Raw genomic sequence first — 12,533 nt, 5'->3', positions numbered from 1 at the left:
TTCAAATGTAACAAAAATCACAATCTTTTTAATTTTGTTATGAATTTCTAGAGAAAGTTACATTTTATTCCCTCTACCATTATTTCTAAATAAGTTATCATTCATTACTTCTCTACTACTACTTCTGAAACTCTAAGACAGTGTAGAAATAATCAATATAGAAAGCTCGGAAATTAGGGAAACCGGCAGCGAGGCCGAGCTTTCGGAACTCATCTTCTGTCCTGTGCTTTCCTTTGGCCCTATAGATTGTCATGACGAAGATGTCTCCTTCTAGGAGAGCCCGAGTTCGGTGACTGTCATCGGTTTCATTTGGCAATACCGGTTCACAAGCTATCAACTTACCTCCTTCTGGGAGTGCCTTGAAACAATTCTCCATGATTAATTTGCATTCATCATCCGTCCATGTTGTTAAAACCCACTGCCATAGTCAATGTCAACAAACAATAAATCCATTAATGATCTTGTGCTAAATCAGAAGTATAAGAATTCTCATAAGTAGTTTGGGTTTGGGGAAAATTTACTACTCACTGTCATGGAATTCACTATCATTATCCTTAGGTTTCAGTGTCTTTGTGTAAAATACGTACTCTTTTATCCTTTTCTTCTTTTGGTGATATCTCCTACGATGTTTCTTTCTTTTTGTTTTTAGCCAGATTGCTAGAAAAATGAATCGTACACATTTTTCAATAAGATTCGTATGCCAAATGTTACAATTAATAATATATTTTTGCTGGAAAAGCAAAATAAAAAATTGGTACAAAGTATTTAAAATTATATATATTTTTGAATTTTTTTTTATGTTGATTTTTTAGTTTTTTTTTTCTGAAAAATATTTTTATTTGCACGTTGTAAAAATATAATATAATATTGCATTAAGGTGAAAATAATGTATTTCAAGTAGCAATTTTACCCTATGAACCCAACACTAAATTTTGCCTCGTTTCATAATGAAATAATTTTTTAAAATTTTTACGGAAATCTATATAGAAACTCACATGGCAACCAACATGGTAATTTAAATTACAACTAAAATATATTCAGTAATCTGCATAAATACTACGGGAGCAACCTAAATTGTAATTTTTTTTTAAAAAAAAAACATTAAAAATTAAAAAATAATATATGAAGTAATTCCCAATTTATAATTTTTTATTAATTCTTAACAAAATATAAAAACCTATAAAATAAAAAAAAATTATTAAAAATAAATATTTAAAGTAAAAAAAAAAAATCATTCCTAAAAAAAATTAAAACTTAATTTATTCACAAACATATATATTAAAAAATAACAAAAATGATTGAAAAATCAATAAATCTTTTAAACAAAAAGTAAGATTTTTTGAAGAAAAAAAAGTCAACCTTCTTTATAGTTATATACTCATATTTTAAAAAAGGTTAATTAGCAATTTTTCCCCCCGAACTTTAACATGTACTAAATCATGCCCCCTGAACTTTTTTTACCGTTAAAAATTCTCCCTGAACTATTAAGATTGTTAGATTTAAGGATTTTTGTCTAATTTTAGTAAAAAAAATTCTAACATAGATGAAAGTTCAGGGGGTATGATTTAATACATATCAAAGTTTGAGGGGCATGATTTGGTAGATATCAAAGCCTGGGGAGCATGATTTAGTACATAAACAATCACTGAAACAGTAAAATTGAATGAAATTAGACAAAAGGCCTTAAATCTAAGAATCTCAATAGTTCAGGAAAAAATTTTAACGGCTAAAAAAATTCTGAGGGCATAATTAAGTATATGTCAAAGTTTGGGGGATAAATTGCTAATTAGCCTTTAAAAAATAATAAATAAATCCAATAAAAATAGCTCATTTATATTTACATACTTTAGCAAATCTAGAGTCTTGGAAAAAAAAAAATAAGAGATTTAAGCTTGTTCCATAAAATTAAGTTTGTATAAAAAATGAATATTTTTAATATATTTTTTCATATTTAAATAATTTTTTAATAAAAATAATTAATTTTTTAAATCATTTAATTAGTTTTAAAATTTTAGTTTCTCTTTTAATTTTCTTAATCATTTAAAAGGATTTTTCTATTATTTTAATATCTGAAATAATTTTTTAAGAATTATCAAAGACAAGTTAGTATTTAATTTTAAACGATAAAGTAGGACGAAATCTTACAAAAGAACTAAAAGTCTGTAAATGTAAAAGTTCGAGAAAAAATATTAATAACAAGTAGTATATTTTAAGAAATACGACCTGATAGTATTCATGGCCGATTCAAGGGTGGGACAGTAGGGGCCCACGCCCAAGGCCCCCACCTAGGCCTAAAAAATTATTTAACAAAAAAGCCCCAAATTTGTTTCATAAAAATATAATATTTTGTATTTTTACTATTATTTATTAAAAAATATATTCATTTTACTAAAAAAACTGCTTAATTTATTTTTTAAAATACTACATTTGATATTTTATTAAGAAAATGACTAAATTATATTTTCAAAATACTATATTTTAGATTTTTATTTTTTTCATATAAAAAAAAAAAAAAAAACTCATTTATATATTTTTGCCCAAGCCTCCAATTAACTTTAGACGGACTTGATATTATCAAATGTTCAGGAGACAAAAATATTATTAGAAAAATTTGCAACAAAAGTTCTTATGGTGTCGTTTAGTAACACTTTTGTTTTCTAATTTTTTAATCATAAAATGAAAGTAAAATTTTTGTTTTTAAAAATTCTGCTTTTGAAAAATAAAAATGCGTTTTGTAACCACTTTTATTTTTCAATTTTAAAAACAGAAAACAAAAGTGTGTTCTGTAAAATTTGTTTTCATTTTAATTTTTTGATTTTATTTACGTCGGGTCTAGGTTCGGAGTTGGATTTGGGTTCAAGTTAGAGGTCGGGTTTAGCGTCAGGGCCGTGGGGGGATTTGGGATTGAAGTCCAAGATATTGATTAAGAAAAGAAAAACTGTTTAAAGAAATATTGAAAGTGATTTTTTTTTGTTTTTAAAATTTTGATTCTCAATTAAAAAATTGAAAAGTAAAAACAGTTTTATAGAACATGTTTTTGAAAAATATTTTCACTTTTTCAATTTTAAAAACAAAAAACTGATTAAAAAAGTGTTACCAAACGGCACCTATATAATTCACTTTGTTGCACTTAAATCTTTATGTAGATTTTTTGGTGACAAAAATTCTTATGTAATTTATTTTGTTGTACTTAAATCCTTACCTAGTTTATCTTTGGCGGCAAAAATTCCAACCACATTTGATGCAACATTAGTATTTGAGTTGGTGACAACAAAGAGACTAATATTGTAACAAAATGACTATATGAGTACGGATTTCAATTCTTCTATAAATTTTTTGTGGCAAAATTCTCTATGTAATCATTTTATTGCATTTAAATTCTTATGTATTTAGCGGCAAAAATTCTCATGTAGTTATTTTGTTATAATATTAGTACTGATTTTAGATTTTTCAATCCAATAAATAAGTACAAATATTTTCATTATGTGGTTTGTACATATTAGATTAGATGGAGTATTTTATAAACAGAAATACATTGTACAGGTTTTCTTTTTAAGAAAAAAAAAGTATATATAGATATAATGAAATTTAACTTATAAAAAGAAAATTTGAAAAGTGCCATTGGCACATTATCATTCTAGTATATATTTTGACGCACCTTCATGAAAATTGCATCTGCCTCAGGAATCGACTTGAACATGTCACCGCCAACGTGAATAATCCCTGAAAATTAAAACATACTAAATAATCAATAATAATAAATATTGAATTTTTGTTTTAGAAAACTATAAACATTATTAAATTAATTAATTAATTATTTATTTAATTAGACATCTCTACTGAAATTGCTGTAAATTATTCACGTCACATATTCAAGAGCATTACTATAAAACACTCATAGTAAGTGTTATTATATAATTAGTTACCAATTTCTTATAATATTTACACGATGAACTTTTATCATTTCTTTATTTATTTAGGTTCAATATTCAATAAAAGTAATAGTCACTATTGAACAACATCTATAACAGCATTTTTTTCATTATTATTATTTTATTACTATACATAAAAAAAAAAAAAAAAAAAAAAAAAAAAAAAAGAGAGAGATGTGTGCCAAATATTAAGTGGATGAAAAATAAAAGAAATAAATATTTTTTTAATAGTTTGAGTACTTTTATCACCTGTGCACCACCAACGGAGATAGAGATGCTCTTATATATAACCTAATAATTTCACATCCTAATAAGGAAGTCCGAACTTTAAATCTCTCACACTCAATATCAAAATAAAATAAAATAAAAATTATGTCAAAAAAATGTAACGTAATCTGACCAGAAATAGGTGGCGCTTTAGCGACCACCTCAGGCAGATCAAAGTTGATTCCTTCGCGTACATTGGGATGCTTACGCTGGATCATCCGCAGACAATCCCCCGCACTACCACCCACGTCAACCAATTTCTGGACCCCTTTAAACCCATCGTAGCCCTCCAATATCGCCTTCATGAACGGCACAGATACGCCCGACATAGCCTTCTGCATCAACCCATTCATCTCTGGCTTCTTCCCGTAATAATCATAAGCCGGTTCTCCGTTCGCCTTCACAAACGGCTCCGTCGTTGGATCCACTACCGCCTCGTGCACAAGAGGCCACGCGCTCACCAGCGCGTCCTACCAAAAATGGATTTTGATAATCAACATATTTTATTTTTTAAAAAATGTATTTAAATACAAAATTAATTAATTGATGAGAATACCTGGTGGTGTTGAAGAACGTACGGCCCGTAGGATAAGCCATCGGCGTCTGTGGCGAGAGTTCTACCGACGTCGGTGAGAGAGTACTTTCTCTCTGAACCGTTGAGGTGTTCTTCGAAGACGCCGTAGCTGGAGAGCATCCGGAGGAGGCGTTGGAGATTCTCGGCGTCGGCGCCGTCGCGGGAGGGGAGGACACGTGTCAGAATCTGAGAAGCGGTGAGGGGAGAATTGGAACCTCCTTGCCAGATAGCATCAGGAACGTTGAGGCGAACGACGGCGTTTAACGACATTGGGACGCTGATCATGTTGGCCAGCTCAAGTATCTTTAGCCTCGCCTGGTTGCGGCTCTCGCTGGTCTCTTCGTCCGCCATTTTTTTTTTCTTTGTGGGTTTAATGTTCAGTGTTTTTGCGTCTTTGGAGAGATGAGGGTTTTGCTTTTTTGGGGGAAGATAAGTACTCGTGCACGTGATGTGTCGTTTCGCAGTATAACCAACCAATAACATACAACCATCATCTATATTGGAGGTTTGGTCGATTGTCACGTTAATTTTTGTAAAAAATCTATATTTTTATATCTAAAGTTTTTTTTTTAGGCACGACATTTCTTGGTTTACATTTTAGGTTTAACAGAATATACTTAAAAATAAAAGAATATTAGGTTAAATTTAACGATTAGGTTTGATCCGTTAAAAAATAAACCCAATAATTAAACCAAAAAATTAAACAATCTTTTAAATAAACAATCTTTTAAATATTAATAATCTCTTTTTAAATTAAAAAAATCATCTTAGCCACATATCTCTCTAACAAACCTATCTTGGGAGAATATTAATAATTTTTTTATTTATTTTTTAAAAAAGAAAAATATAGATAAAATATTTAGAAAAGATAATATAAAAGAATATTGATTGGGTTGGCTTAGAGATTTTTGGGCTTGGGCTTAAAAAAATAATAAAAAAAAAAGATAAAATGGGCTGTAATTAGTATTTACCTTATATGTTTGTGCTTATTTTTAGTTTTATTTTTAATTTTACCACCAAGAGGAGAAGGTTGAAAAATATTAGAATATGAAAATATTATTGGTGCTTATTAGTAATTTGCAAAGAATGTGAAAGTCTATAAATATATAGTTGTGTAGCTATTATTAGATATGAAATGAGATAATAGAACTTTTTTCAATTAGAAGATTAATGTACATTTTACTATTAATAACATACATTATTATAACACAACTATATTTTACTTACTAAATATACTGACACATATTTTATTTTTATAAAACAAATCGTTCAAATAATTATACTATTTTAATTATTAATTCAAATAAAAAACTAAAATATTAAATAAAACTAACACTACGTGGCTTGGCACGTAACAATCACCTAGTATTTTATAAAAAATACAAAAAAAAAAAAAAAGACATAAAAATAATATTAAAACAACATAAAAAGAGTATATAAATAACAAAATAACAAGAAGACAATATAAAAATACACCAAAATATCATATTTTATGTAAATAAAATTTAAAAAATCGTAAAAATATTAAAAACTTTGTGCTATGCTTAGTATTTTGAACAATGGAGCTGACCCATGAATTTTCAACCCTACAATCATAATTCTCATTCCAAAAATCAAGAAACCACAATCAATGAAGGACTTCAGGCCAATTATCCTTTGCAATGTCATTTCAAAAATGGTTACCAAGATCCTTGTGGCGCGGTTCAAGGAGGTCCTCCTTTTGGTCATTTTTGCTACGCAAAGTGCCTTCTTGCCTAATCGATTGATTACGGATAACATTTTGGTTGCCTTTGAATTGGTTCATGCAATTAAAAATAAAACTACGGGACGAAATGGCATTGCATCCATAAAATTAGACATGAGCAAGGCTTTAGACAGAGTTGAATGGAGATTCCTTGAAGAAGTTATGAGGAAAATGGGCTTTGCAGATGGTTGGATTATGCTTATCATGGGCTGCCTTACTACTAACAACTTTTCTTTTCTTGTCAATGGTGAAGTCACTGGTAACTTAATTCCTACAAGAGGCTTAAGCCAAGGTTGCCCCTTATCTCCGTATCTCTTTTTGATTTGTGCTGAAGGCTTATATAGGCTGCTGCAACATGAACAGAGTATTGGTAATCTACATGGTTTCAAACTCACAAGGCGTGCACCACCCATTTCTCACTTACTCTTTGTCAACGATAGTCTTCTATTTTGTTAAGCTAATGAAAGCTCATGCCTTGCCATCAAGAGGGTTTTAGACACATATCATCGTGCTTCGAGTCAAGTTCTTAATCCTGATAAATTTGTGATATCTTTTTCTCCGAATACTACTTTGGCAACCTAAGTGTTCTTCCATCGACACCTCTCTATGCCAATCCGTGAGTGTCATAAAAGATATCTTGGCTTGCCATCTTATTCGGGAAGAGACAAGAAAGAACTTTTCAGCAATATCAAGGAACATATTTGGAAACTTATGCACTCTTGGAGTGCAAAGATCTTCTCAGCTGGTGCTCAAGAAGTTCTTCTTAAGGCTGTTGTTCAATCTATCCCAACCTATGCTATGAGTTGCTTTCGGCTACCGGGTCACTTTTGTTGACTAAAATTCATTCACTCATTTATTTTGATGATAAACAAATATTTGATTATTATTTGTTACTAATCTTTTCTTGATTATTTTGCAAGCAAGTTCACAGAGTATCTATATTTGCTCGGTAAAGTCAAACATAATCAAAGAAGTAGATTCAACAAGTATATAAACTGCTTCATACTTCATAAGAGCAAAAGATTCATCAAGGGATCAACAAGTCAAGACCCTATTCAAAAAAGGTCTTCAAAAAGCTCAAAGTCAAAAGTCAACCCGAAAGTCAAAGTCAAAGTCAAAGTCAAAAGTCAACTCTCGGGAAAATTCAACATGGGATCAAAAATATGAAAATCAAGCTAGGAGGCTCATCTACATCAAGACTACTCAAAATAAAATGGTATAAATTTGCTTTAGTCTTGTTAAAGTGATTTGCATAGTACACTAGGATTTATAAGTTCAAAAGTTTGGCTCACTAACTTGTGCGACAAGTTATTTCACAAAAAATGATATCTAAATTTTCTAAACTGATTTTTAAGATCACATATCATTTAACTAAGAGAACGCAACTGGAATTTTTAAAATCGGATAAACGAGTAAAAAGTTATGCACGTTTTAGTTCGAAAAAAATGAACCTTTTGCATCTGGAATTCCGGTTCCCATCCGGAATTCCGGTTGCCAACCGGAATTTTGGTTGTAACCAATCCGGAATTCCGGATCACGGCTGAAGTGTCCTCGAAAAATGTGCTAACGGCTATAAACGGCTAGTTTTCATTCCTACACTATATAAACTCGTTTTTTCACTCAAAAATGTAGGTTGGTTGAGCTTCTATTCATCATATAATATCATTCTAAGTGTTCTAAACTAAAGAATTATCATCTTTTCATAAACACACCAACCACACACACTTGAGCCAAACTTGTTCTTATCTTCTCTAGTGTGCTTGCAATTCTCTCTAGGATTTTACTTTGTTTTCCATCTTATTAGAGAGAGTTTGCTTTGTATTTCAAAATTACATATTCATTGTATTGAGAGGTGAGGTTGGCACCGGTAGAAAAACAACTCGGTTGTAGGTGAGGTTGACACTGATTTTGTAAACAACCCGAGAAAAGTGAGATTGGCACTTCAACAATCCGGCGAGGTTGATAGTCCTTGGAAGAAAACTATTGTGAGAGGTTTGGGAAAAACCTTGGTGAAAAATTCCCCGGTTGTAAGGGTTAGTCAAGCCCGTTAACTTGGCTCGATATTGGAACTCAAAGCTAGGTCCATAGCTTTGAAGACCAAGGACGTAGGTGGCATAGTTCTACCGAACCTTGTAAAAATCGAGAGTTTGCATCTTCTAATCCTTAAACTCTTTATTTTACAAGTTTGATTATTTGTAATAATATATTGCTTGCCATATTACTTGCTTTTATTTGATTAAGTGGCTAATTGCTTAATTTTGTGTTAAAAGTTTTGATTTACCGAAATTAGTATAAATTTCCAATTCACCCCCCCCCCCCCTCTTGGAAACATATCTTGGGCTAACAACTTTTGCAAAAAACTTGAGAGTATGATGGCTAATTTTTTGTGGGGTATGAATGAGAATGGGTCCAAAATCCATTGGCGCTCTTGGAATCTGCTATGTAAAACAAGGGAGAGGGCGAAATGGGGTTTTAGTCTTTTATCCATTTCAATCAAGCTTTATTAGCTAAACAAGCGTGGCGCCTTGTTGAAAATCCAGACTCACTCCTTAGACAATTACTCAAAAGCAGGTACTTCCCCCATAACACCTTTCTTGAAGCAAGTATGGGTCACTCCCCTTCGTTGACTTGGCAAGGTAAAAAGTGGGGTCGTGATCTTTTGACCAAAGGATTGAGATGGAAAATTGGTGAGGGTCGTTTTGTAAAATGTGCTTCCGATCCTTGGATCCCCGGTTATACTACTATCTTCCCAACAAGATACATTGGCTCTTCAAACGGTGTTGTAGCAAATTCCATTACGGAGGAAAGACAGTGGAATGTCTCCATGTTGCAACAGGTTTTTTGTCCGCTTGATGTTGTAAAGATCCTCACTATACCGTTGAGCTACTTCAACCCCAATGATAAACTTATCTGACATCATCACAATTCAGGAATATAACAGTACAAAGTGGTTATCTTCTTGCAACTTCCCTTGAAGACAAAGACCCTGGCTCTAGCTCCTCGTCATCCTTGTCATGGTGGAAATTCTTTTGGTCCCTACAAAAAGTCAAGATCTTTGCCTGGCGTGTCATTCATGATGCTCTACCTGTGGCTACTTCACTTGTTCAAAGAAAGATCATTACTGATTCCACTTGCTCCATTTGTAGACAAGCTTGGGAACCAACGAGACATGCTCATTTTAGCTGCAAATATGCCAAGGCTGTTTGGAGAGCTCAAAACTATATGTTCAATTGGAACGCGTGTACATCAATGCGTAATGGAGACTACTTGTTACATCTTTCAACAACCTACACCAAATTGGAGATGGAACAAATTTTTTGTACAATGTGGGCTATTTGGACTGAACGTAATAAAGTGGTACATGGTTGTAAAGCAAGAGTTGCCAAGGATTTAGCTACTTTTTCCACTGTGTTTATTCAGAATTTTTGAGCAGCTCAACGAAAGCCTACTGCTTCGGCTATTTCTGCACTAGCAATGTACAACTACTACATCATCAACACCGTGGTCTCCACCAGCTCCAGGCGCCCTTAAACCCAATGTGGATGTGGCTGTCAATTCCTCAACGAGTACCACTGGTGTTGGGCTGTTATTAAAGATGCTTACAGACATGTAGTGGCTGTTTTGTCAATGCCAATTGTAGGTAACTTTAAATCTCATGAAATGGAAGCCAAAGCACTCTTCCACAGTCTCAATTGGGCTATTCAGCAACAAATACCAATTATGCAAATTGAGACAGATGCACTCATGGTGGAAAATGCATTGAAAGCTCCCTTCAATTCAAATTCATCTTTTTCAGATTTAATGGTTGTGTTATTAGTCTTTTATCCATTTTTCCTAATGTAAATGTATCACATGTCAAATATTCTGGAAATGAAGCGGCCCATGGTCTTGCTAAGTTTGCATTAGGGGTGGATGAGACTTATTCTTGGTTGGAGGTTATCCCTCCACCTATTTACTCTGTTATTGTAAACGAATCATTGTTTGTTTAATAATAACAAGTATTTTCCCTCACAAAAATTATCATTTTTTTGTTGAAAGAAGGCTTGATTGTCTAGTTTGGGTACAATTTGGCACTCTTTTATAATTTTATTCTATTTTAATATGTTTTGGTGATAAAGCATGTTGATATACATACCATCACCTATATTGGAGATTGGTCGATTCTTTTTGGCAAATTAGATTTAATATCTAGACATTAATTTTAAAATTAATACCTTAAATTTATAATACTCAATATTGGTAGAATATATCAACAAATGTATTAACTCCAAATTAGCCTCCTTATTTTAAAACTTTTCAGCTCTCTCTCTCTCTCTCTCTCTCTCTCTCTCTCTCTCTCTCTCTCTCTCTCTCTCTCTCTCTCTCTCTCTCTCTCTCTCTCTCTCTCTCTCTCTCTCTCTCTCTAGCATCACCGAACCGCCTCAACCCCCAAAAACCACTGCGAACTTGGACCTAGGACTAACTTTCACCAACCCACGACCACCCAATAACGAGCACTACCCTGTTGGACCCTCACCAACCCACGACCACACGCGGCAATGTCTAAAGTAAATTTTCCAGCCCTGTATTTTCGAGTTTGTTGAATTTTTGGGTGTTTGGATTAATATGTTTATTGATTTAGAGTAAAATTTATAAGTTTGTTGAAATTTTTCTGTGATCTGTAAGTTAGGGTTAGAATTAGAAACTTTTGGGGTCAAATCTGTGTTCTCGGGTGAAATCTAGGTTTTTACATCAAGCCCGATGTAGGGTTGATGTACTGAGTTGAAAAAATAGACTGGAGGTTGAAGGTAAAGGGCTTATTTTTGCCCGATATAGGGCTGATTATGTTGGTATTTCAAACTTAGGTCGATAGAGGACGATGCTAGGTCCGATGTTTATTGTAATGTTTTATACTTTGATAGACTTTTGTATGTTCGATAAAGGACGATTGGGGGTCCGATATTTATTAATACTTTATTGTCCAAACAGAATGTTTGTGTGTCCAATGAAGGACGATGGGGGCCCGATAGTGGGTTCTATATTTATACTTGTTTACTGTAGGTTCGATAGTCAGTCTCATAGAGGACGATTGGGGCCCGATATGGGTTACGAGTGTTATAGCATTTTTTTTTAAAATATGCATGTAGGTTTGATAGAGGACGATTGGGTTCGATAGTGGGACCGATAGTTATTGCATTTTTTATTTGTATTATATTATTGTGTTCGATATTGGTTCGATATTTTCCCAATATTGGTCCGATGCTTTGCTACAAAATGTCTAACTTGAATTTTCTTATGTATTGTATTGTAGCAATAAAATTTCTAAATCCTCGCCTTAATCCATGAATAATAATTCTTCTAATTGTAGCATCTAACATGCCAGCACCAGAGTCTAATGTAGAGATTTTGCAACAAAGAGATTTTACCTTGGTGAAGTATTGGTTGATTGTCATGTCGCGCTGCCTAATTGAGAGAAGCTTGTTGGAAATTATTTTACCAGGATCTTAGATCTACTCACAAGTATGTTTATTAACATCCTAAATAAGAACTTTCTAAAACGATAAATTAAACACATATAAAGTTTAAGAAACCTTACATTGGGTGCAGCGGAATATAATGATTCCTTCCGTTCAGATATCTAGCCCTTGATTCCTTTCTGTAGCAGAGCATTATCAATATCTGAACCTGGATCTCTTTCTCTGAATCTTTGATGCTGAAACTCCTTCTTGCTGAAAGTCTTTCTTCACGATCTTCCTCACTATGATTGAGGTATCACTTGATGTGTGTGGGCACTACTCTAATCACTAAGGATTTCGAAATTAAAAGGAAGAGAAAGAGGAAGTGGTAGCTAAAGATAGGGAGAGAGAAGGCTCAGGTTTTCTGAATCAGAAGTGTCAGGAAAAAGTCTTATTTTTCTGAAGCCTTCACTATCTATTTATAGCATTCCACTAGGGTTAGATTTGAATTATACGGCATTAAAATAATGAAAAAATCAACTTAAAATACTACAATAGGTGGCCGGCCATAGCTTTAATGG

General features: G+C 32.6%; 2 protein-coding genes across 2 annotated transcripts; one reads left to right on the top strand and one right to left on the bottom strand.

The window, feature by feature from the left end:
• On the bottom strand, positions 1-5,315 carry LOC115722698 (nicotinate N-methyltransferase 1). Its single transcript, XM_030651974.2, has 4 exons — positions 4,756-5,315; positions 4,333-4,669; positions 3,659-3,723; positions 1-418 (listed from the first exon to the last, which is right to left on the bottom strand). Exons 1-4 carry the CDS (start codon positions 5,254-5,256, stop codon positions 119-121), a joined length of 1,203 nt encoding a protein of 400 aa, XP_030507834.2. The 5' UTR covers positions 5,257-5,315; the 3' UTR covers positions 1-118.
• A 3,807-nt stretch (positions 5,316-9,122) lies between these two features.
• Positions 9,123-10,130, top strand: LOC133035937 (uncharacterized). Its single transcript, XM_061112379.1, has 3 exons — positions 9,123-9,343; positions 9,448-9,874; positions 9,990-10,130. Exons 1-3 carry the CDS (start codon positions 9,123-9,125, stop codon positions 10,128-10,130), a joined length of 789 nt encoding a protein of 262 aa, XP_060968362.1.
• Positions 10,131-12,533: the final 2,403 nt, after the last annotated feature.

This window comes from Cannabis sativa, chromosome 3, assembly GCF_029168945.1.
Source record: "Cannabis sativa cultivar Pink pepper isolate KNU-18-1 chromosome 3, ASM2916894v1, whole genome shotgun sequence".
NCBI lineage: Eukaryota > Viridiplantae > Streptophyta > Magnoliopsida > Rosales > Cannabaceae > Cannabis > Cannabis sativa.
The sequence above is the reverse complement of the archived record's forward strand: the minus strand, read 5'-3'. Positions and strand labels throughout refer to the sequence as shown.